Source organism: Nycticebus coucang, chromosome 13 (genome assembly GCF_027406575.1).
Source record: "Nycticebus coucang isolate mNycCou1 chromosome 13, mNycCou1.pri, whole genome shotgun sequence".
NCBI classification, from domain to species: Eukaryota; Metazoa; Chordata; class Mammalia; order Primates; family Lorisidae; genus Nycticebus; species Nycticebus coucang.
The window spans coordinates 20088596-20113428 of record NC_069792.1 but is presented as its reverse complement, the minus strand read 5'-3'; the positions used below and the strand labels follow the sequence as shown (position 1 = coordinate 20113428).

General features: G+C 40.7%; 2 protein-coding genes across 3 annotated transcripts in view; one reads left to right on the top strand and one right to left on the bottom strand.

The window, feature by feature from the left end:
- Positions 1-24833, top strand: part of SLCO5A1 (solute carrier organic anion transporter family member 5A1) — a 159374-nt gene that overhangs the window by 120425 nt on the left and 14116 nt on the right. For both annotated transcript variants that reach the window (XM_053558799.1, XM_053558800.1), the window contains one exon: positions 13375-13573. In XM_053558799.1, coding sequence (XP_053414774.1) covers positions 13375-13573 — 199 coding nt within the window. The remainder of the gene's footprint in view (positions 1-13374; positions 13574-24833) is intronic.
- On the bottom strand, positions 14476-14664 carry LOC128563482 (small nuclear ribonucleoprotein G-like). The gene has a single exon (XM_053558802.1). The coding sequence runs from the start codon at positions 14662-14664 to the stop codon at positions 14476-14478; it is 189 nt and encodes a 62-aa protein (XP_053414777.1).

The window sequence follows — 24833 nt, the reverse complement described above, 5'->3', positions numbered from 1 at the left end:
TGAGTTGGAGACAAGCCTGAGTCAGAGCGAGACCCTGTCTCTAAAAATAGCGTGGTGTTGTGGCAGGCACCTGTAGTCCCTACTACTTGGGAGGCTGAGGCAAGAGAATCCCTTGAGCCCAAGAGTTTGAGGTTGCTGTGAGCTGTGATGCCACTGCACTCTACCAAGGGTGACAAACTGAGACTGTCTTAAAAAAAAAGTTTGTAAATAATACAAAAAGTGAATTTTAGGTCAACTACTATTTAAGTAATTGAAGATTAGAAACACAACATGATGAACGGCACCTGTGGAAAATTCACAGCTGACATCATACCTAATGGTGAGTGACAGGATGCTGTCTCCCTAAGACGAGGAATAAGACAAGGATTTCTGCACTTGCTACTTTCCTACACCATTGCACTGCAGATTATTAGGAGAGAAAATGAAATAAAGGCATTAAGATTGGACAGGAACTTTTTCTGTTCACAGATCACGTGCTCTTGTAGACAGAAAATCCTAAAAAATCTGCTATAAAACTATTATAACTAATAAAATGTTCAACAGGTTTGCAAGATTCAAGAGCAATGTACAAAAATCAGTTCTATTTCTGTACATGAGCAAGAACACTACAAAAATGAAATTAAGAAAACAATTCCATTTATACTAGCATCAAAAGATTAAAATACTTAAGAATAAGTTTAACGAAAGAAACGTAAAACATTCTGAAAAGTACAAAACAATGTTTAAAAATTGAAGAAAATGTTGACCAAGAGATGCAAAATTTCGGTTAGATAAGAGTAATAAGTTTAAGAGACCTATTGCACAACACAGTGACTATAGTTAATAATAATATATTCTTGAAAATTGCTAAAAGAGTAGATTTTATGTGTTTTTCACTACCATAAAAGGGTCAGTATATGAAATAATGCATGTGTTAATTATTTCAATTCAACCATTCCACAGGTATACAAATTTCAGAATAACAAGTTGTCACGATAAATACATACAATTTTAATTTGTCAACTGAAAAGTAAATGTTAAAAAATTAAAGAAAATGTCAATAAATGAAAAGACGTCTCATGTTCATGGATTAAAAGATACACTATTAGGATGTCAGTAGTCCTCAAATTGATCTACGGAGTTAACACAATCCGCATCAAAATTCTACCTGGCTTCTTTGCATGAATAGGCAAGATGCTTTTATTAATCTTTTTTTCTTTTTTTTTCTGAGACATAGTCTCACTATGTCGCCCTCGGTAGAGCGCCATGGCATCACAGCTCATAGCAACCTTAAACTCTTGGGCATAAGTGATTCTCTTGCTTCAGCCTCCCAAGTAGCTGGGACTACAGGCCCACTCCAATGCCCAGCTGTTTTTTGTTGCAGTTGTCACTGTTGTTTAGCTGGCCCAGGCTGGGTTCAAACCCACCAGCCTTGGTGTATGTGGCTGGTGCCATAACCTCTGTGCTACGGCTGCTGAGCCGGCAGATGCTTTTAAAATTCATACGGAAATGTAAGGAAGCAAGTATAGTCAAAACAATCTTGACAGACAACAAAGTGTATCATAGTTCCTCATTTTACAACTTCCTAAAAAGTTAAAAGCACTCCAGACAGTATGATACGGTACACCGTGCCCCGGAAGTTTGAAGGGCCCACACGTGCACCACCCCTTTCCTTTTGCCTTTTGCTTCGTTCCTCTCCTGAAAGCACGCTGGGTCACCAGTAGCTCTACTGGAGCCATTTGGGAAAATTCATCCAGCGCTCTTGCTCTTGTGGTGTCTAGACGCTCAAACCTGTAAGATCTGATCCGGAAGCGCGGCCTCAATATGTGCCGCCAACATTTCAGTCAGTGCGTGAAGGCCACTGGGTTCTTTAAGTTGGAGTAAGTCATCTTTCTTGGATAAATTATACAGGGGCTGATGCAGTGAAAGAAATCAGGTAAAAAAAATAAAGTTAAAAAAAAAAAGACAAGGCGGTGCCTGTGGCTCAAAGGAGTAGGGCACCAGCCCCATATGCCAGAGGTGGCAGGTTCAAACCCAGCCCCGGCCAAAAACTGCAAAAAAAAAAAAAAAATAGACAGTATGATACTGGCTTAAAGCAGACATAAACATGAATGGAATAGGATTGAGAGTACAGAAATAGGCTTCTGTGATCAACTGACTTTTCACAAGGGTGCCAATACCATTCAATGTGGAATGAATAATCTTCTCAACAAATGCAGCTGGGACAATTGGATAGCCACTTGCAAAAGAATGAAGTTGGACCCTTATCTCACACTATACACAAAAATCAAATCAAAATGGATCAAAGGCCTTTCATATAAGATCTAAAATCATAATACCCTTAGAAGTAAACATAACCATAAATCTTTGTGATTTTGGATTAAATAATGTAACCAAAGAAAAAAATGGATAAATTGGATTTCATGGAAATTAAAACTTTTGTGCATGAAGAAAGTAAAAAGACTTTGATGATGCCTAGGTTGATTTAAAAAATAATAAAAATAAACCAAAAAAGAGAAAGTGAAAAAGACAACCCACGGCATGGGAGAAAGTATTTGCAAATCGTATATCATCTCAGGCAGTTTTACCTAGAAGATATAAAAAAAAAACTCTTACAACTCAGTAATAAACAGACAAGCCAATTAAATGGGCAAAGTATCTGAGTAGACGTTTCTCCAAAGAAGATATACCAATGGCTAAAAAATAAGCGCGCAAAAAGCTGCTTAACTTCATTCGCTGTCAGGGAAATGCAAATCACAGTGAGCGACCACTTCCCACTCACTGGCTCAGATGTCTATGATCAGATATTATGAGCATTGGTGAAGGTGTGGAAAGATAGGCGCTGGTGGAAATGTCAAACAGTGCAACCACTTTGGAAAAGTTTGGCACTTCCTCAGAGTTAACGTATGATCCAGAAAGTCCCTTTCTAGGAATGAAAGTCCCCCTTCATTCCAAGAGAAGTGAAAACATACGGCCACATGAAACTCATACATAAATGTTCATAACAGCATTATTCCTAATACCCTCAGGATGGAAGCTACTCAGATATTCATCGAGAGATGCACAGATACACAAATACATTGGTGCATTACTGGGCTGTGAATAGGAATGAAGAACGGACACATGGTTCAGCGTGGATGAACCCTGAAACATGCTAAGTGACGGAACCCAGACACACGTATTGTGTGACTCCATTTGTATGAAATGTCTAGAATAAGCAAACTTGTGGAAGCAGAAAGCCAGAGGCGTCACTGTCTGGAGCTGGGGTGGTGGGAGGGGGGGGAATGTCTGTGACCCCTCAAGGGTCCAGGGTTTCTTTTGGGGGTGATGAAAACGTTCTAAAATATTGGTGATGGTTGCGTATCTCTTTGAATACACTAAAAAACATCTACTTAAAGTAGACTAATCATATAGTATGTGAATTGTAGCTTAATGAAGCTGTCCATTGGGAAAAAAGGACACAATTTGATGATATTGGTGAAATGATACTCGCTTGGCAGAATTAATGTGACTTCTCAAGAGACAAGTTCCCACCTGGCTCTTGTGGGGCAAGGGCGCTCTAACAGGTATAGTTCAGGTGTGCAGAAGTTTGTCTCAATGTTTTTTCTAGATACGTAGAGTTTTTAAATTCTTCTTACTTCTCCCAGGAGAAGGCCAGCTTTGTCAGGTTTTTACAGCTCAGCTAGTAGTGGGTATTGTGACAGTCCATGGTGTGTCTCTACGGTCAAGCTCGGAGAGCTGGGACAGAAAAGACGTTGAAAACTGTTGACAGAAAGTGGATCTTGCCTGAGAGGCCTCCAAGGGGGTTTGCACTTGGCACGGGCCCACACCTGTAGGCTCTGCCTCTATGAATGGAAATGAAGTACAGTGACTTGATACCAATGTCGTTTGAGGCTTATTTTGATAGCTGAGGAACTTAATAAGGTACTATTATTCTCCTGCGAAATTTCCTCTACAAAAGCTCCCCCGCCCTTTGCAGTCATTTGCTTAAAGCTTTTCACCTTCAGTTTCCCAGAAAGGAAACCCAAGTCAAACACTCCTGATTTTTGCATTTCGTCATTTCCAGTTGTTTTTACTCTCTGTGGTTAGCTTTATTGCCTGGATGCAGAAAATTCTTTTAAGTTTGTAAGCCGTAGAAGATGAAATATTAATTTGATTTGTGAATCCTTTTCATGACACAGCTCAGCATTCACTTTTATGCATGATTTCAGCCAGAGCTTTGCAGAAACCCGAAATGAAAAGGGTGGTTGTTTTCTCTGTTGAATGTTCCTTTTTATTACCTTCCCTTCAGTGTTCCCAAGACCTTGAATCCCTGAGATTGGGGTTCTCATATTTCTCTCCAACTGCAGTGTATCCCTGTGTTGGCGGAGAGTGGAAGAAAGTGTTATGATGGGTGAATGAGAGCTGTTTGGTTCAGAGGAATGAAATATGGGCTCTATATAGATACGACCATGTTGAAGTCATTGTGGCTAAGATTCTTGGAAATGTGTGATTCCCTTGAAAGTGTCATCAATAATTTAATCAAGGTCATGCTAGAAATTCCGGGGAATTCGCAGTTAGTTAGCTTCAAGTGGTCCACCCCATCTGAGCCAGGCTGTGGCTGGAAACACTGAGAGAGGAAACTGAGGTTGACCAGGTCTCCTTCTGGCACCGTCTCCTCTAACTGAAGTTAGAGGGCAAAACTTGAGACAGCTGGTTTGCAGCAGCTCCATGCTTGACTGGCTACTCTGCCAACTTAAATACAGGAATTCCTAAAAGGACTCCCTGTAAGTTCTTCCACTGCGCCTATAGGCCTCAGGTACTGGGGCTCTGTGTACACAGGCTACCTGTCCTAATCCAGAGTCCTAACAGGGCTTTGCTACTTCTCCTTTACAATTTGGCTTGAAGTTTTACTAAGAAATAGTACTGCTTTAAAGAAATGGTTTGTTCTCTGCCTTCATGCAACCACCAAATTAAAAAAAAATGAATTCTAATGACCCTTCCAGTTTGTTGTCTGTGAAGGGATTGCTGAGATTATCCAGCACAGTAAGACTGAGCTCCATGAAAGAGGGAGATTTTCTGCTTTGCGGATTTATGTATAGTTTGTGAGAATGTATACTTACTCTGCTGTCTATTTTTAGACCATTCAGAATTTGCTAGCTTCAAGGTTTTCATTTTTAAAAGAGTCTCTTCAGTTGTTTCCTTCTGGCAGTAACTAATACTTACTTCCTGAAAGAAAATGTTTGCAAGAGAAAGTGAAAGCTTAAAAGGGTAAAATAATTTACTCTGGGCAAGAGGAAAACATTTATTTTGTATCCTAAGGTTAGAAGCATGAGCTTTAGAAAAGTCACATAGCTGGGCATGGTGGCTCATGCCTGTAATCCTAGCTCTCTGGGAGGCTGAAGCTGGTGGATTCCTTGAACTCAAGAGTTCAAGACCAGCCTGAGCAAGAGAGAGTCCCCATCTCTACTAAAAATAGAAAAACTAGCCGGTTGGTGTGGTGGGCGCCTGTAGTCTTGGGAAGCTGAGGCAAGGGGATCTCCTGAGGCCAAGAGTTTGAGGCTGCTGTGAACTTCGATAATGCTGCAACACAGAGTGAGACTCTATCTCAAAAAAAAAAAGAGAGAATTTTAAAAGTCACATAAACTTCAGTTGTTTCCTTACTCTGGCACTTGTTAGGTGTTTCCTTGTCTGTGATTTGGAGATAATGCTATATTCCTTCTAACCTAAGATACCTTTGATGTCAAGATGCACCATGATTTTGAGGCACTGTGAAATAGGAATGCTTCTAATTAGACCATAACGTAAACCTAAGATACTATTGGTTATAAGACACATGTTGGTTTCGGAGCATCAAAATCCATAAAATTTTGAAAATTAAATGAGATACTATAGTTAGAGTCGTTATCACAGTACCTGACCTATAGTCAATAGCAATGTGTGTGTGTGTGTGTGTGTGTGTGTGTGTACCGGCACACAGACAAAGGGACAAGGGAGGGAACGGGAGAGAAAATGAATGAATGAATGAATGATACTTCTTTTCCAGATGCTCATTCTATTTTCTCTCCCCTGCCCTCTGCCCAGCTTTCTTCCTCGAAGACAGTGGCAGAACCTGGATGTCATAAGGTCTTACTATGATCTTTTTATTCATAGTCTTATGTTTACAAGCCATTCATTTTCAACTGAACTAAAGAAAACTTTACACATGGAAACACAGAAAGGGGAAGTGAATCTAGGAAAAAACCCCATGAGAATGTCTAAGATTCCGAGAACACATCTAAGTTCACTTGGCTTACCACAGGGGACATTCTGTACCACTGTCATTTCATAACAGAAAAGAAGTTTCAGAGACCTGACATCACATTACATGCTTTGTTACCTTTGGTGCCTTGGCAATTTAAACTTTCGCTAATAATGTTCAATTCTTCATTTTGGTAAAAGCGAGGTTTTTCAGGCAGTGAGGCAGATATTTAGTGCCTTGTTAAATCTTACACTGATTTTAACAAGTTGTTTTAGACTCAAATTAAAGCTCAGATTTTCCAGAAATGAATGAGTAAAATCCCTTGAAGATTTTATGTAGTAAATTCTAAATGGCAAAATTTGTTAATTCATCCATATAGTCACCTGACCCTGGTAAGTGCTGGGCAGGTAGGAAGATGCTGAAAATATAGACCCTCTGTGTACAGGGAGCCTACGGGAGAGAGCGACACAAAGGCAACAGACGTAGCGGATACGATGACAGGACTCAGTGCTGAAAGCAAATTGTTCTTAGCAATAGCAACAACAATAACAGCACGAAGGAAGTTCCCTGAGCCTAGAACATTCTTGATAATGGACCACCTTCTGTAATGGACCAGGTCTTCCTCTCCTTCAGTTCAAGGTTTTCTTGTGTTCCAAATCTTGCTGTAAGCTTAACTATATTTTATGTCTATTTATACTACACGAGGACAAAAACTGGAGTAAAGAGGAAAAATCCAGCCATTAAGTTTAATATTTGCTAATTAAATTAATATTATTTTTTCATAAAGGCCTCTGAGTCCATGCAGCCACAGCTCTGTAAGGGCAAGCGATACTGTGACCCAGAGTACAAACTATAAAATCTAATGTTATGGGAGAATAGTGCTGGAGATAAGACAAAGAAAGGAGGTAGGGCAGTTAATGGTCTTTTTACTTGGGTAAATAGGTAGATGAAAGATTTCCAACTGGAAAGCAGCAGGAAAATCTTCTTCTGCTTTGTTTGCTCTTGATGTTGCAGTGAGTTCTTTAGTTTCAGGGGAATACACACAAAATAAATATCTCACAGAAGTTTATGTGTTTAAGAACATAGAGTAGCTACGTATGGAAGATTTCTGTGTCAAGGAACACGTGGAGGTTTATGTTGGGCCATTCATAGGTTGCTTAAATTCAATACTATAGATGAAACTGCATATAGAAATTGCCTAATTATAGCATATGTACAAATGCTAAACTCACTAATATCAGGCAGATGATAATGGTGATTAGAAAGATACTTGTTAAAATGATAAGGATGATTGCCAGCATTTATTGTGTGTATCCTATGGGTCAGGCACTGTGCTACGCCCTTCATATGTCTTAACTCTGTGGTCCCCAGCCCCCAGTCCTGGTGCAGACTGGCACTGACCTGTGGTCTGTTAGGGACTGGGCTGCACAGCAGGAGGTGAGTGAAGCCAGTGAAGCCTCATCTGCATTTACAGCCACTCCCTGCCGGTGGTATCACTGCCTGGCACCACCTCCTGTCATATCATTTGCTGCCCTAGATTCTCATAGGAGTGTCAACCCTGCTGTAAACTGCAGCATGAGTGCGAGGGATCTTGGTCACCACCACCACCCATCTCCCTCCCTGCACCACCTCATGGAGAAATTATCTTCCATGAAACCTGTCCCTGGTGCCAAAATCCTTAGGGACTGCTAAGAACAAAACAAAACAAAACAAAACAAAAAAAAAACCCAAACACCTCATTTAATCCTTACGATCCTGTGAGGAAGGTACTGTTATTATCCACATTTCACAGAGGAGGAAATCTGGAACTTGGTGGTGGAGGGGCAGCAGGTGGGCGGCTGAGCTGAGATTTGAACTCAGGGAATCTAGCTACCAAGGTCACACTCTTGCCTGGACCTGTCAGTCACACATCTGGAATGGCAGTGTCCTCTCACCTCTCTCACCGGTACCTCAGGCCCTGGGTCCCTGGGCTTGGTACAGGCATTCCCCCCTTCCAGCCCCCTTCGCCCTCCTCCTTAACCTTACCAGAAGTGCCCCTGGGCATCCATCCCGGCTTCTTCCCACCCTCCTGTCCCCCTGCACTCCCCACGCTGTGGCCACTAGAGGGCGCGCATAACAGGGACGCGGCAGCAGCACCCTGCACCTGGGTGGTACGCAGAGGGCCCCGGTGCCCAGGAGGGGCCGGGGGCAGCGAGCAGGCTCTCTGGGGTCTGGAGACAGAGCGGGGGAAAGAGGGCACCAGCCAGGGATGTGACTTTGAGTTCAGACGGGGCTAGCGGCAGGACGGTAACTTCTGCCCGAGTGTGGATGGAGGGCTGTGGGTGGAGGGGGTGTGGTTGGGGGGGTGTGGATGGAGGGGGAAGGGAAGAAACTTCTTTTATGTTTCTTTTCTCCATCCCTACTAGGGAATGGGGTGGGCGAGAAGGCCTTACGAGGTGGTGGGTGGAGCAACTGACTCCCACCCGCTCTGCAAGCTGACACCAAACTACTACCCCTGGAGTTCCCAGAGCCAGGGGCTGATGAGAAGGCTCTATGTCCCACCCTGTTCCTCTGTGCCCAGCAGCAGATCGTCCCTGCTCCTCACAGGCCATCTAAAATTCTCCAGAATGAACATCTAGGTCTCCCTGTCCCCCTGGAGATCTGAATGAGGTCCAGATTCTCAGGAATGAGTGACTGGTCCTTTCTGTGCTGATGATACAGTGAGATGCTGACGATGCTGACAATGCAGTGAGAACCTGTGATGCAGTGAGATGCTGATGATGCAGTGAGATGCTGACGATGCAGGGAGATGCTGATGGCAGAGGCACCAGAGATCATTTTAATGGGTTTCCGTCTGTTTGATGTACCCTCATATTTACTGATGGCAAACTATATTTAAGAGCTGAAATAATAATTAGGATGTGCAGTAAATACTTAATGCTCCTTTTAAATTATGATCTAGCTATGAGTGTTGAGATGTGCTTTCTCGTTATCCTGGGGCTTTAGAATAGTACCTGCCACTCTAGAAATTGTTCAGTTGAAATAGAAATTCTGTGAATGGGCCATTTTCATGGTGAAGGTAAAGCTTTGTCTGTTTAATCACATTGATAGCCTGTGTGCTTTTTCCTGAGTGAGGAAGATACTTATTAGCTAGCTCATTTTACTTACAAACTTCCAGAGACCCACTGGCGGTTAGGTGGTGTGGACTAGTGCCAGGCTGGGGACAGAGATGTCAATTTTTATCCAGACTCTCCCTCCTGCACTGTGTACTACGGGGTGGGCCACTCCTCTGAGCTGTTAATTTCCTCATCTGTAAAAGGGCCAATTTGTAAGACTGTGGTGAGGCTCACAAAACGAACACAAGGTGCCAGACATAACCTCTTACACTTCTCCTTTATGTGGCTTCCTGAGCACATGGGCATGATCCGTCCAACCATGCATGTGGGCGGAGCTGCAGACTTCTGGTATCCGGGATCATCTGAGTCCACAGTAGCCTCCCTTTGCCAGCCCATTACATATTCTTATTTAGCACTAAGTGGATGACCACTTTCCTGCACTGGTCATCCTAACCCTTGGCCACATTCGTATTTAAAGTTCTCAATATCCCTTTTCTCTCTTTTTCCATTGTACAAAAAAAAACCCTTGAAAACCAAAGCTATTAAAATATGAATCTATAGAACATTATCAATTCTCAGAGGAAAAAAAAGATGGCAGTAAGGTAAGCCAGGATACAAGCAGTGGATTTTTGTTTCTTCATGCTTTTCTATGTTTTTCAAATGTTTTGTTACAACACATATTACATAATGTTCTCAAAATAATGGAAAAATAACAAAACAATAGGTAACATTTGTGGAACCACCACCCACTGACTTATTCCTAGTTCCAGATGAAGGGGTCTCTCTCCCTGCCCAGGGATAAGTGCTGTTAATTCCATATTCTCCTGACTTCTCGAGGATCTTGCATTGTCATTAGCTAAACTTTTTCATCCGCTTTCAATCTCTCACTCCTTTTTGTCTGTTTTCCTCAGTATATAAGCATGCCTAAATCGCCCCTGAATTCTTAGCAAACTGATAAAATCCTCCAAACCCCAACCCTACCTTGCCATCTCTCTCTCTAGACCTGTAATGCTCCCTTCTCCCTTCTTTTACTGCCAAAGTTCTGGAGAAAGCAGTCTGGATTCCCAGGCTCTCCATCCTCATGACTGACTACTCAGCCTACTGCAGTCTGGGCTTCTACCTGCACGACACCCTTAAAACTGTTCTTGCCCAGAGCGCCAGTGACACCTTGTCTCATTTTAGTCTGTCTTCCTGGACTTCTTGGAGGCCTTTGACACAGTTGTCCGTTTTCTCCCTGAGACTGTCTCTCTGTGGTATTCTCTGGCGCAGGTGTAAGGGCAGTGAGCTCAGTGTACATCGTGTACCTGCAGTATGTGCTGTAGCTACTGACGGAGATGGTACACTGGTCTTCATTCTAATGCGGCAGGCAGACATCTCCATGAGAAAGTGCGATAATTTGGGTCCCAGCACTTAGGAAGCTTGTGCATGGTTACATGGCTACGAAAGATTTTCTGCACCCAAACCCCCAAATTTCCCCCCGTGTGACATCTCTCTTTCCCAGATTTCCTCTGGCCTCTGAGGCTGCTCATTTTCAATTTCTTCTGTGGGGTCATTTTTTAAATTACGATATTGTATTAATATTGGTGCTCTTCTGGATGTTGGTTTTGACCCTTTTCTTTTCTGTGCCCTCTTGTTGGAGCCCCCCCATGTATGTCCTGAATTCAGCTACAGGTTGTCAGTTCTCAGCCTGCTGTGTTTGCAGACGCAGGCACACCTGGGTGGGGCCCTCCATGCGCTTGTCCCCAGGCCCTTCACATTCAACGCGTCTGCAGTGGAGGTCATCGAGCTGCTCCTCACATGCCTCTCCTCCTCATGTTCTGGGTCCTTCCCACCATCTGGGGACATGTGCTCACCCTTCCTCCTCCCTGTCCTCCTCTTCTAACTTACTGTGCCATTGGCCTCACTTACTCTTGGCAGTTCCCCTCCTGACCACTTCTCTGACTCCAGTTTTGAACCCATCTAAGCTGTCTGGCATCTCACTTCAAGAATGATCTTTGTGATACACAATTCCCATTCTGTCAACCCGGGCTGGGAATTCTTCAGTGGTAATTGTCCATTGTCAGAGAGACAACTTGTGCTCCTGTCCCTGTGGGCTTCCTCACCTCCCTCCCCCGTGCCTTCCCACCTCTCTGCAGCTTGCATTTCTCTCTCTCCGTATCGTAGACAGCTCCTCAGCCTCAATTCTGCACAGGTTTTCTTTGTGCAGGATGTTCTGTCTTTGCTGGCCTGTTGGGCAGATTCCGTCTCATCTGTTGAATGTCAACTCAAAAGCTGCCATTTGTGTAAAGTCCTCCTCTTATTCCATCCATGGAAAACTCAGGAGCTTCTTTTTATATCTCCTCCCTGCACTTTGTATAATTATTTTGCTGTACTCTAGTTATCTACTAGGCTTTTTGTTTCTCTTTTAAAATTTTAAGGTTCTTAGCAGCAGGTACCATGACTGTTTCTCTACTTTTTTTACTATGAAAAATAACATATCCAGAGGTATATTAGACAAAATTTAGAGATAATAAATAATTACAAAGAAAACATTTTGCAACTATCTGTAGACTGGGTGGCTTATAAACGACAGAAATCTACTTCTCCCAGTTTTAGAGGCCTGGAAGTCCAAGATCAAGGCACTGGCATATTCGGTGTGAGGGGAGGGCCTGATGTCTCACAGGAAGCACCTTCTCCTGTGAAACACCCATCATGTCACCTCACACAGGGGAAGGGCGAGGCCATTCTTTCCAGGCTCTTTCACAAGAGCACTCATCTCGTTCGTGACCTAGTTACCCCTAATCACCTTGAAGATTAGAATTTCAACATAAGGACATTGGAGGGACACAAACTCTCAGACCATGGCAATGACTATTACCCAGGTCACGGAATGCGGTATTTTCAGCACTGGACAAACCCCCTATTTCCCTTCCTCATGCCATTCATTCCTCTACTCTTGTGATTTTTGTGGCAGTTACTTCCTAAATTTTCTGTGTCTTCGTATGATTCATCCACATAGTTTTGCGTGGCTACACGTATTCCCATTCATTAGGGTACAGTAGTAGAATATGAATATTCTGCATATGATGTATCTGTTAACAGACATTTGGTTTATTTCCAGTTCTTGATTATTGCGATGCTTCAGATATGTCATATACTTCTTGTGGTACCCACATGCCTGAGGTTCTCCACGGTATAGACCAGGGGTTCTCAAACTGCGGCCCGCGGGCCACATGAGGCAGTGTGATTGTATTTGTTCCCGTTTTGTTTTTTTACTTCAAAATAAGATATGTGCAGTGTGCATAGGAATTTGTTCATAGTTTCTTTTTTTTTTAAACTATAGTCCAGCCCTCCAATGGTCTGAGGGACAGTGAATTGGCCCCCTGTTTAAAAAGTTTGAGGACGCCTGGTATAGACCGAGAATGAAATTGCTTGTCACGGAATGTGTATATTTTCAACTGTACCAGACTAACACCAAACTGTTTTTTAATGTCGAAATCTATATCCCACCAGCATGTTGAGCTTTTTCATCTTTGCCAACATGTGGTATTTTCAGACTTAAACATTTTTAACAACATGATTGGTCTATAGTGGTTTTAAAAATTAAAAAAAATTTGATGCATGACATTTGTGTATATTTAGGGGGTACATGTACAGTTTTGTGACAAACATAGCACCTATAATGATCGAGTCAAAGCATTGAGCGTGTCCATCACCCAGGTGTTTCCATTCTTATCTCTTGTGTGCATAACTTGTACGTCCCTCTTAGTGCTGAGGGCCCTTGAGTACCTTTCAGGTGTGTTTTGTTCATCTGGATTTTCTCTTTGGCGAAGCACCTGCTCAAGGTTTGCTCCCTTCTCTAATGGGTTGTCTGTATTTGATTGCTTTGTAAAAGTTCTTCATGCAATCTGGATACGAGTCCTTTGTTGATTGTCTATGTTGAAAATAATATGATACTATAAAGTTGCACACACTGAAATGCCTTGATTAGAGTGATTTTTGGGTTTTGGTGCTAAGGAACAAGTAGAAGCAGAGTGATCAGCTCAGGCACGGGCTGGGACACAGCCGTTCAAGTTAATCCTCTCCTTCTCTTCTCTTCAGGTGTCATTATTGTCCCCAGTGCTGGTGTCGGTATTGTCCTGGGAGGCTACATTATAAAAAAATTGAAACTCGGTGCCAGAGAATCTGCCAAACTAGCCATGATCTGCAGTGGTGTGTCTTTACTGTGCTTTTCCACCCTATTTATCGTTGGATGTGAAAGCATTAACCTTGGGGGCATAAACATCCCTTACACGACAGGGTAAGTACCTCTGAAGGGCCCTGTCATGTCTGCGTGATCCAATTACAAAGCCCTGTGGTGTCTGGCAGCACAGATCAGCCCTGGGGGTCTCCCTGCAGGCTGTTCCCCCCACGAGCACCCGTCTGTCCGAGTGAAGTGCACACCCCCGGAGGGCAGAGGCCAGGGGCTCACCTTCGCCTGTGTCCCTTTTTACCCTTGGGGAGTGATTCTCATAGCGTTCTGATTACAGGGGATGAGGAGGGAAGGCTTATGGGATTAGTGAAGTAGTTTTGCTTTTATTTATTTATTTATATATTTGTTTGAGACAGAGTCTCACTATGTCACCCTTAGTAGAGTGCCAGGGAGTCACAGCTCACAGCAACCTCCAACTCCTGGGCTTAAGCGATTCTCTTGTCTCAGCCTCCAAGTAGCTGGGACTACAGGCGCCTACCACAACGCCCGGCTAGTTTTTGATTGTAGTTGTCGTTGTTTGGCAAGCCCAGGCTGGGTTCAAACTTGCCTGGCTCTGGTGTAGGTAGCTGGCGCTCTAGCCACTGAGGTGCGGGTGCCGAGCCACGGTTTTGCTTTTAATGTTTTGAATAGGCAGCATGTCAATATCACTCAAAAACACAACATGCAATGAAAAGACAACATCTGGGGAAAGTCTGGCTTTTACCCAACGTCTTCCCACTCCTCCAGCCAAGATAACACAGGAAATCTGCTTATTTGTTTTTTTTTGTTTTTTTTTTTTCCTTTGGCGATTAGAAAAGTTTATTTCACAAAAAGTTGAATATGAAAACGTATAAGACCCGATTTTGACATCATAATAAAACAGGCTCATTGGAGAGGGGACGTGGATTTTTCTGCTGAACAGCCATTACTTACACCCCTTCTGAGGCTTCTAACATGATGATCCTATTTCCTCATATTACCACCATTCCCGTATTGTTCTGTTGTCCCCTAGTTACCATCTCCACACATTTGTCCATGGCAAGATTCACAAAGGGATCAACCCCCCGCAGTATTCCTTGGACATGTCTGCCACCATTTAAGTTCAATGAGAACTTCTTGTCCATGAATTTTTTTATCTTGGGAGGGTGCACTTTCCTCATGGTAACTACTCCACTGCATCAAAGATGATCAGAAGCGTCCTTTGCGGCCTCTGGCACCTGCATATTCATTCTGGTGTGTGCTTCCAGGTTTCTTTATACAGGCCACTATGAAGGCGTATGTTTAATTTTCCCTGTTTATATCTAACATATAGCATTCATCATACTTTGCTGAGTCCTTTTAAAAAAGGTTAATAGCGTAACTTGGAGGTCTTTCTAGACTGGTAAGAATAACCTGAAGCAGAGCTAACACTGGCATTAAGGCAGTTGCCTGCCAAGGAATGCCCCTGAGGACTTTGCACATATTAACTCTGGAGTCTGCACCACAGCCCTGTCAGGTGGATGCCGATTTTACAGATGGTAAAACTGAGGCACATGTCACCTGTAACCAGCAGAATGCTGATAAATGTTTGACAAATGTCTGTCTGAGAAAAAAGCTCATTCTGCAACATTTGCCAATTTCTGAGGTGTAAATAGGCCACCATGGTTGACTTCAAGCCACCAGCTTCAAGACACTGGGCACTGAATTGGGAGGAGATTCTCGGTCACACACCATTGTATAATATTCCTATCCTGCAGACGTAACAGACTTGGATAGCCTAGGCAAGAGCTTAGATAATTGGAAAATATAGAAAAATTTGAAGGCGCTGAATTTTAAGTATTATCTTTGTTTTTAATATCATTTATTTAATTGTATGTTTATATAATTTAATTTTTAACAATGATTGTATTTAAACAGCAGAATCCCTAAAAAATTCAACAGTAGTATCTTATTATTGGCGTGCCTGCCTCTGGGACAGGACTTACCTTTAAGGACTGTATAGTGTTCAATTTTATTCCATTTTGTAACTTAACCTGTTGCCGTTTGGTAGGTATTTGGGTTGTTTCTAATCTTTAGCTATTAAAAACAACGTTGCAATAAACAGCTTCCCTCATTTATCACTTCTCTCGTGTGTGTGTATGTATAGGATAAATTCCCAGGAAGAGGATTGCAATAAATGTTACCAGGTTGCCTGTGCAGGTTTTTTTTTTTTTTTTTTTTTAATTTCTGGTTAATGTGAAGGTACAAACAGCCAGGTCACAATATTTGAATTTGTTAGGTAGAGTCCCTGTTATAGTTGTGTCCTGCACCCAAATGTGTGCCTTATACCTCTGCATTATACCCATTAAGTGGGAACATCCCAAATCCCCTTCCCCTGTGCCTCCTTCCCTGACATGAATTGAGTTTTACTCCTATGTGGGCATATGCTAGATCCTCTGCTGGCTTCGTATGGATATTTCCTTTTCCATTCTTATGGTGCTTTACTAAGAAGAATGTACTTCAGTTCCATCCAGGTTAATACAAAAGATGTAAAGTCAGCATCTTTTTATGGCTGAGTAGTATTCCATGGTACACATGTAACAGTTTGTTAATCCATTCCTGAGTTGACGGGCATTTAAGTTGTTTCTACATCTTAGTGATTGTAAATTGAGCTGCAGCAAACAGTCTAGTACAAATGTCTTCATGAAAAAATGATTTTTTTCCTTTTGGGTAGATGCCTAGTAGTAGGATTGTGGGGTCAAATGGGAGGTCTCATTTGAGTTCTTTGAGGATTCTCCATACTTCCTTCCAAAGATGCTGTATTGATTTGCATTCCCACCAGCAGTGTAAAAGTGTTCCCTTTTCTCCACATCCACGCCAGCATCTGCAACTTTCAGACTTTATGATGTGGGCTAGTCTCACTGGGGTTAGGTGATACCTCAGGGTGGTTTTGATTTGCATTTCTCTGATGATCAGGGACGGTGAGCATTTTTGCCTCCTCAAGTTTTATGCCAGTTTTCACCCTCACCAGCAATGGATCTGAGTGTCTATTTCCCCATAGTCTCACCAAAAGAAGGATTTTGGAAAACCCTTCTTTGAGAGTTATGAAAACTTTTAACTTTTTTTTCTTTTTCTTTTTATTTATTTATTTATTTTTATTGAGACAGAATCTCACTATGTTGCCCTTGGTAGAGTGCCATGGCATCATAGCTCACAGCAACCTCAAAGTCTTGGGCTCAAGAGATTCTCTTGCCTCAGCCTCCCTAGTAGCTGGGACTATAGGTGCCTGCCACAATGCCTGCCTATTTTTGTTTGTTTGTTTAGCAGGCCTGGGGCTGAGTTTGAACCCACCAGCCCCAGAGCATGTGGCCAGCGCCCTAACCACTGAGTACTGTTGCACAGCCATAACTTTCATTTCTTAACTCCATGTAGGTTAAGTAGGTTTGGCAAGATCTGCCTATTTAGCAGAACTTCCTCATCTAGGCTTTGGTGCTCAGTGACAACACACACTCTGTTTCCTTGAGATTCTCATTGGGGTTTTCTGTTATGTGTTCCGCTTGACATTTGAATAATAAAAGCTTTAATTTCATCTGGCCAACTTAGAATGTTGGGGGAGGAGGAGGAATGGCAAATCAGAACTTATTTAGATTCTTGAATACTGTGCCATTATTTCTCCTGGGAGTCATTTTCCACTTGGAGATGTTGTGTATGTGTAAAATACCTGTATCAGGTGTGTGGAGTCCACTTTTTTTGTTTACCCCCTCATTTTGATGGAGCACATCCTTCAGTAGCTACAAAAAAGGCTACATAGGCTATATAACTTTGTTTTGTAAGGATTTTTTAATATGCTGTTATATTTGATTGCCAAGTTGGCCAAATTTTTGAGGAACAATTTTCACTCAAAATTTTGAAGTTTTTATTTCATTGTCATCTAATTTCTAATGTTATTGTGGGATATGTGATTTTCCTTTTTCTCAGTCCTTTGTTATGATGTATTTTTCCTTCCTGGGAACTTCTATTTTTTCCTAATTCTAAAATTTCCCATGATATAGTTTGTGATGGATTATTTTATTTTTTGCTATGGTCATGGTGAGCTCTTTCTGGAGACTATATCCTTCAGGTCTGGTTTTATATTTTATTTTATTATTTTTTTTTATCCTTGCCATTTTTTTCTTTTTTTCTTCATTGATCCTTTCCTTTTCTTAATCTGTATCATTGATTTTTTTTTTTTTTTTTTTTTTTTTTTTTTTTATCATTGATTTTTTTAAAAACCTATCTCAAATGTGCTATCGTAGCTTCTACCTATTTTTATTTCTCATTTTATTTTTATTTATTTATTTTTTCCAGACAGAGTCTCACTCTCTCGCCCCAGGTAGAGTACAGTAGCATTATCATAACTCGCTGTAGCCTCAAACTCCTGGGCTCCAGCAATTCTACTGCCTTAGCCTCCTGAGTAGCTGGAACTACAGGCAGGTTGCCACCACACCAAACAAATTTTTCTATGTTTGGTAGAGATGGAGTCTTATATACTTGCTCAGGCTGGTCTTGAACTTTTGACCTCAAGCAATTCTCCTGCCTCGGCCTCCCAGAGTGCTAGGATTAAGGTGTCAGCGCCCAGCCTTTATTTTTAAACATTTAAAATTTTTAATTATTATGACTATATAATGGTTATATATATTTATGAAGTACATGTGATGTTTGACATAGGCATACAAGGTGTAATAATTAAATCAGGCCAATGGGATATCTGTCGTCTCAAGCATTTATTATTTCTTTGTATGAAGAAATGTTCCAATTTCACTCTTTTAGTTATTTTAAAGTATACAGTAACTTATGTTTGACCATAGTCACCCTGTTGTGCTATCAAATTGTAATAGGAACTGAAAAATTCCTTCCTCCAAGTGAGGTGTGAGCCATAGTAAGGTGAAAGCACAAGGCATTACTCCTATGGAGATGCTGGCGTGAACAGCCCCACTGCAGTGCCAGTCCTGTAAAAGTTCAGCACCTACAGTCATGTATAGTACGTAATACCTGATAGTGATAAAAAACAACTATGTCACTGGTTTATGAATTTGCTGCACTGTATGTTTTTATCATTAATTTAGAGTATACTCCTACTTATATGAAAAACAAGTCAGCGGTAGAATAGCCTCAGGCAGGCTGGGCAGGGGGTGTCCCAGAAGAAGGCCTAGGAGAGGACCTGCATGGGCGTCACTGCCTCTGAAGGCCCTTCCCTCCTAGGCGTGGAGATGGAAAATAGTGACGTTGGTGCTCCTGATCCCATGTGGGGCTAGGCTAATGTGTGTGTTTGTGTCTTAGTTTTTCACAAAAGTTTTAAAAGATAAAAAAGGAAATTAATTTAAAACTAGAAAAAAGCTTATAGAATAAGGATATAAAGAAAAAATTTTTATATAGTTGTACAATGCATGTTTAAGTTAACTGCTGTTGATACAAAAGAGTCTAAAAGTTAAAAAGAATTAAAAAGTTTGTAAAGTAAAAAGTGACAGTAAGCTAAGGTTAATTTATTATTGAAGACAGTTCTTTTCTAAATTTAGTGTAACCTAAGTGTATGTCCAGTGTTTATAAAGTCTGCAGCTGTGTGCGGTAATATGCTAGGCCTCCAGACTCACTCACTGACTCTCCCAGAGCAACTTCCAGGCCTGCAAGCTCCATTCATGGTAAGAACCCTACACAAGTGGACCATTTTATAAATTTTTTATGCTGTATTTTTATTGTACCTTTTTATGTTTAGATACATAAATACTTACATTGCATTACAATTGCCTGTGGTATTTAGTGTAGTGACGTGGTGTATGGATTTGTAGCCCAGGAGCAGTAGGCTGTATCACTAGCCTAGTATAGTGGGCTAGACCATCTGGATATGTCTTAGTTTATTCTGTGACGTCTGCACAGTGGTGAAATCACCTAACTATGCACTTATCAGAACATATCTCTGAAGTTCAGTGATGAACGACTATGTGTACATACAATAGAATATTATTCAACCTTTAAAAAGAAGGGAATTCTATATATGCAACATCATGGATGAACCTTGAGGACATTATGCTATGTAAATAAACTGCTCACAGATGCCACGTACATGAACTATCTAAAGTAGTCAAATTCATAGAATCAAAGAGTGAAATGATGGATTCCAGGGGCTGGGGGAGAGGGAAATGAAGAGTTACTAATCTGGCTTGGTACCTGTAGCTCAGTGGTTAGGGTGCCGGCTACATAGACCAGGGCTGGTGGGTTCGAACTCAGCCCGGGCCAGCTAAAACAACAACAAAAACTAGTTGGGCACTGTGGTGGGTGCCTGTAGTCCCAGCTACTTGAGAAGCTGAGGCAAGAGAATCACTTAAGCCCAAGAGTTTGAGGTTGCCGTGAGCTGTGACAACACGGCACTCTACCAAGGGCAACATAGTGAGACCCTGTCTCAAAAACAAAACAAAACAAAACAAAAAAGAGTTACGAGTCTACATGCATGAAGTTTCAATCAACCAAGTTAAATAAGCTCTAGAAATCCACTGTCCGATACCATATTGTACACTTAAAAAATTGGTTGAGAAGGTAGATCTTATAGTAAGTGTTCTAACAACGACCAAATTAAATTTTAAAAAAAGAAAGCAACTTCAGATTTGGGAATCTGATGAATTTTCATTTTGGAAAGCTCGTAGGAGTGCAGGCTAAATCTTGGCCCATTTCCAGCTCAACTAATTACATTCCCAGCACCCACAATTTCCCTGCAGTTTTAATTAGGAAATGTGTCTTGCTTTCTCTGTGTGGTTGCCAAACTGTATTTCACACAGGTGTGTCCTAGCCGTCTTGCAGCCAAAAGATCTGGCATTTAGTGCGAAAATTGTGGCGTAAGTAAAACCTTGTAAAGGACATTGTCTAATGTAAGTGATTGTTCCTCACTCTGCCTTTTCTTCAATATTTTTGAAATTGAGTTAAATCTGTTGTCCACATGTAGACTTTTTAACTAGTGCTACATCTGGATAAATCATTTGAGAATTCTAGCTTTGGTATCTTTCATTTATCAAATGGCATCTCTTTGATCTTAAAAGTAAAATCTATTATATCATCTTCTGGTTTGGTGACTTGAACGACTAAGCCAAAACTTTTACAGGGGTGATTTCTTGAGTTACCACATGACCAGAAGAGTTTTTCTCAGTTTTCTGTTCTTGGCAGTGGCTGTCAGACAGGACGGTCCCCCAGGCCCACCTAACTCCAGAAGCTCAGAGGTTGAAATTTCCCCCCCAAGTTTCTCTCTGTGTATGGGTGTAATTCTTTATAGTATTTGGGCTACAGAAATGAAAGAAATGCAGCCTGTGAATAAAGACCTTGTCCGCAGCTTCTTACAGGTGCGTTGAATCTTCCTTATCACCATACCTCATCTTGCAATCTTGCAACATGGTGTATTTAGATAGTGGACTAGTCTTCCCAGGTGACCAGCATTTCTGGCCAGGTCATACAGAAATTCTTTAATTAAACCATCCATCTCCCCACCTACATCTCATGGGCAGCTTAATCTAGTGAAGTTTTTTTCACATCATTGAAATCCTTTGGCATCATTCAAAATCTTTTTTTTTTAATTAATTTATTTTTGTTAAATCAGCTGTGTACATTAGTGCAATCAAGGGGTACAATGTGCGGGTTTCATATACAATCTGAAATATTCTCATCAAACTGTTCAACGTAGCCTTCATGGCATTTTCTTAGTTACTGTATGTAGACATTTGTATTCTGCATTTAGTAAGTTTCGCCTGTACCCATTCTAAGATGCACTGTAGATGTGGCCCCACCCATTATCCTCCCTCCACCAAAACTTCCCCCCTGCCTTCCCCTTCCTCATTCAAAATCTTTTAATCGTTACAGATACTACTAATTTTAAAGGGAATGTCTAAAAATTAGAAGGGAAGGAAGTTGCTTAAAGGAAGGAAGAAAGATCCTGAAAAGGATCTTTGGTATACATGTTTTTGGATTATCGTAGCAACTTTTATTAACAGACTTAGAGTTCATGTCTCTCGCTGTAAGTATATGCATCATTTTTTCTCTCCATCTGGAGACACAAACAAAATTTGTTTTATTTCATTTTAACCATATCGAGGGGGATATGAAGAATAAACAGATTTTTTTCCACGAAGTTTTAAATTTTGTAACCAAGATCTAAACAAATCAACGTGAATTCTGCAAGAGTATATAATATCTCCTAAAACTTAATAAACTTTTTAATTTTAAAACACCAGTCTGTAACCTTATGTTAATGTAGCTGATCGAAAATGTTCATCATGTAAAATTGGCAAACAAAAGTAGAATTTAAAACTCTGTACACAATGTTGTTAGCCATAGGTTACTAATGTTAATCTATCTGTACATTGAAAAAAAGAGAAAATATACTAATAGCATAATAGTGACTATCCCTGGAGGACAGCATTATGCATGAGTTAAATTTTTTAGTCCTTTTGTGTTTTCTATGTTTTCTAAAATGAATATGTTAACTTTAATGGTAAAGGTATTTTGAAGCACTATGTAATGGACACATTATTTTATTTAAAAAAATTATGGATTTAAAAAGATGTTTGTATAAGTTGTGGGTTATTACATGTAGGTTTTAAGTTATTCCTTATTTGAGTGTGTTGCCTACAAAGCTGAAAGAAGCTTTAACAATAAAAATAACAGTTACAACTTCCATGAATATAGTCCTCTCATAAACCTCGGCTATCACATATATGGCCACACAAACCCTTTGTTGATTATTCTTGTCCTCTTTTTGTGTTGGCAGGAGGAGGATTCATAGCCATATAACTACGTTAAGAGCATACAACTAAAAAAAAAGCAGTCCTGAAACTAGATCTAAATCTATTTCTTTTTCTACCATTCTTTGTAGGAGTAAATTAGAAAATTACTTTTTCCTTTTTGAAAAGAAAAGTATCCTGGTAGCCTTTTGTACTCTCCATGTTTGTGATTGTGTAACTGTTATTCATTAATGCTTCTGCCGTGTGTCAATAGAGAGCGTGCCAATATCTCAGTGCCTGTTCTGTCCCAGGCACCATGCTGTACACCGGACATACATTTACCCATCTAATTCCCCACAAAAACCATGTTATGTAGATATTTTAATCTCTATTTTATGAAGGTGAAAGCTAAAGTTCATAGTACATGTGAATTACGGATATGGAATCGAACCTATTTCCAGCTCTAATGTTTAGGAGCATTGAAAACTGAGTGCCAGAAGAATTTCATTAGAGCTTTGTCTAGGAGACAGAGAGAAGAGGGAGGAGCCACCCAGAAGACCTAGGCTAGAGAAAGCATAACTACGGACAGTTACACAAAGCCACCCTGCTGTTATCAGCCCTTAAGTGTAGGCACTACAGAGAAAGATGAAACTGGTTTTTAAGTCCATTTCTGACCCTTATTAGCTGTGTGACCTTTGGCAGTACCCTAAGGTACCTATCCTCTCAAATCTTCAATTATCTCATCTGAAAGACGGAGCTACAATAATAATAATTATATTTCTCACAAGGCAAGAAAGATTTTAATATAAAGCCAAGAGTTTCAAAGAAGTTAAAAAAACAAAAACATTTGAATTGAAGTCTTCTTGAAGGTTGAGATAAATTGATGAAGATTAAGAAACTATATGAAAGATACCAATTTTTCTAATCGATGAGTGTATTTGGCTATAGAGATTTTTGCTATGTGAAGCATGTTCTTTTAATTCATGTGGCTGAGCAGAGTGTGCATGAATTCATACCTACTTGTCATCCCTTTTAATAGAGAGAAACTTGAAAGGAGGCAGAAAGAAGGCTAGGCCACTCCTCTTTGATTTATAGAGACCATTGAAAGTATGTTAGACGAGGAAGTTAAAGTAGAGTCTTGGGGCAGGATGATGGGACACGTTTCGGGGGCAACTGGATTCTTACATACCCAGCTGTAATGGCCCTGTGGCAGAGGGTTTTTTTTTTTTTAAACTTATGTTTAACAGCAGTCTATTTTGTTGTTATATATTACTTTAAATAAACATTTATCTTAAAGTGATCGATTTTGTAAAGATTGGACAACAAGATTGTTATTTTTAATTCTTTTTTTTATTGGAAAACTTTTTTTTCTTTTTTTTATTAAATCATAGCTGTGTACATTGATATGATCATGTGGCATCATTCACTAGCTTCACAGTATTTTTACTTCTTGTTCCTATTTTTTATTCTCTCTCCAAGGTTAGTTTTCTTGAGGCTTCAATGATTGTGGGGCTTATCTTTATATTTCTCATAGATTCCTGTTCTTTAAAGTAAGTAAGTTTACCAGAAACCCTGAGAGATCCCTTCCATCTCGCTGGCTCTGTAATTCCTTGATTTTATAGTAAGGTATTTTGGGTCACTCTCAAGCTTGCAGCTTGGACCGTGCTGTTGTGAGGCATTTGCTAGTGAGGGCCAGTGCCTCACTTGAAATTAACCATGAATCAGTGTAACGCTGAACATGAACCTTTTACTTGGAAGACTGCCTTGTCAGAAATGCTTTCATTTGTTGGAAAGGTGATACACAGTCCCTTTGCACAAGGACAAGTAAGTACTTATAAGTACAAGTAAGTACTTCCTAACAGTAAGTAGCCTTTGTGCATTTTATGGCCCCGTGATGGTTTCACTACAGGCTAACAAGAAATTGCATAGTGTCACTCAGGTTTAAACACTTACACTATCACTGGAATTGAATCCAGTCCATTTTCTAGAGAGTAAATGACAATCAAACAAGACATTATTACTCTTAAACGTGATTTTTTAAAAAATCAGTATAGTCTACAAGATTACCCGGGTCAGCAGCTTTCTTTTCTGTACCACCATCCCCTCTTCCCTTAATGTCTTTCATGAATGCCCACTTCCTTTCATTGCTATTTACATTTGTTGCCTGCATTGGCAACAAATATAGCTCTTGTATTGGTACTTTTCATATTGTACCATCATTTCTTCATGTCAGACACCACGATCTTATGAGAAAAGCAAGCCCACCAAAGTGTGACCTGGGACTGTGCCTCTATTCTCTAGGAAAGCTTTTTGCCTTCCTGAAATCAGTGCACTTAGTGTGCTTCAAGCATCTGTCAGTATTTTCCTTAGGTTCCTGTCTCTGGGGTGGACGTACTCATAAAGGAGAGGCATTTGGGATCTGGGTCTGTAATAGCGAATGCTAAGCATGCTGTTAATAGGAAATGCCATGTCACTTCTGAACAGCAACAATAGTAACTGTGGGCATGGTATTAAAGCTTGTCATTTTTAGTGACTACACATGCAGACATATAAAAGCCCTTTAATCTGGCTTATGGTTTAGTTCTTGAAGCGCTGGTGAAGAAAGTGCTAACACACACTGAGTCTTTGCAGAT

Excerpts from the sequence above, each read along its gene's own strand:
- LOC128563482 (XM_053558802.1), bottom strand. The coding sequence starts at position 14,664 with ATGAGGAAAGTGCACCCTCCCAAGATAAAAAAATTCATGGACAAGAAG.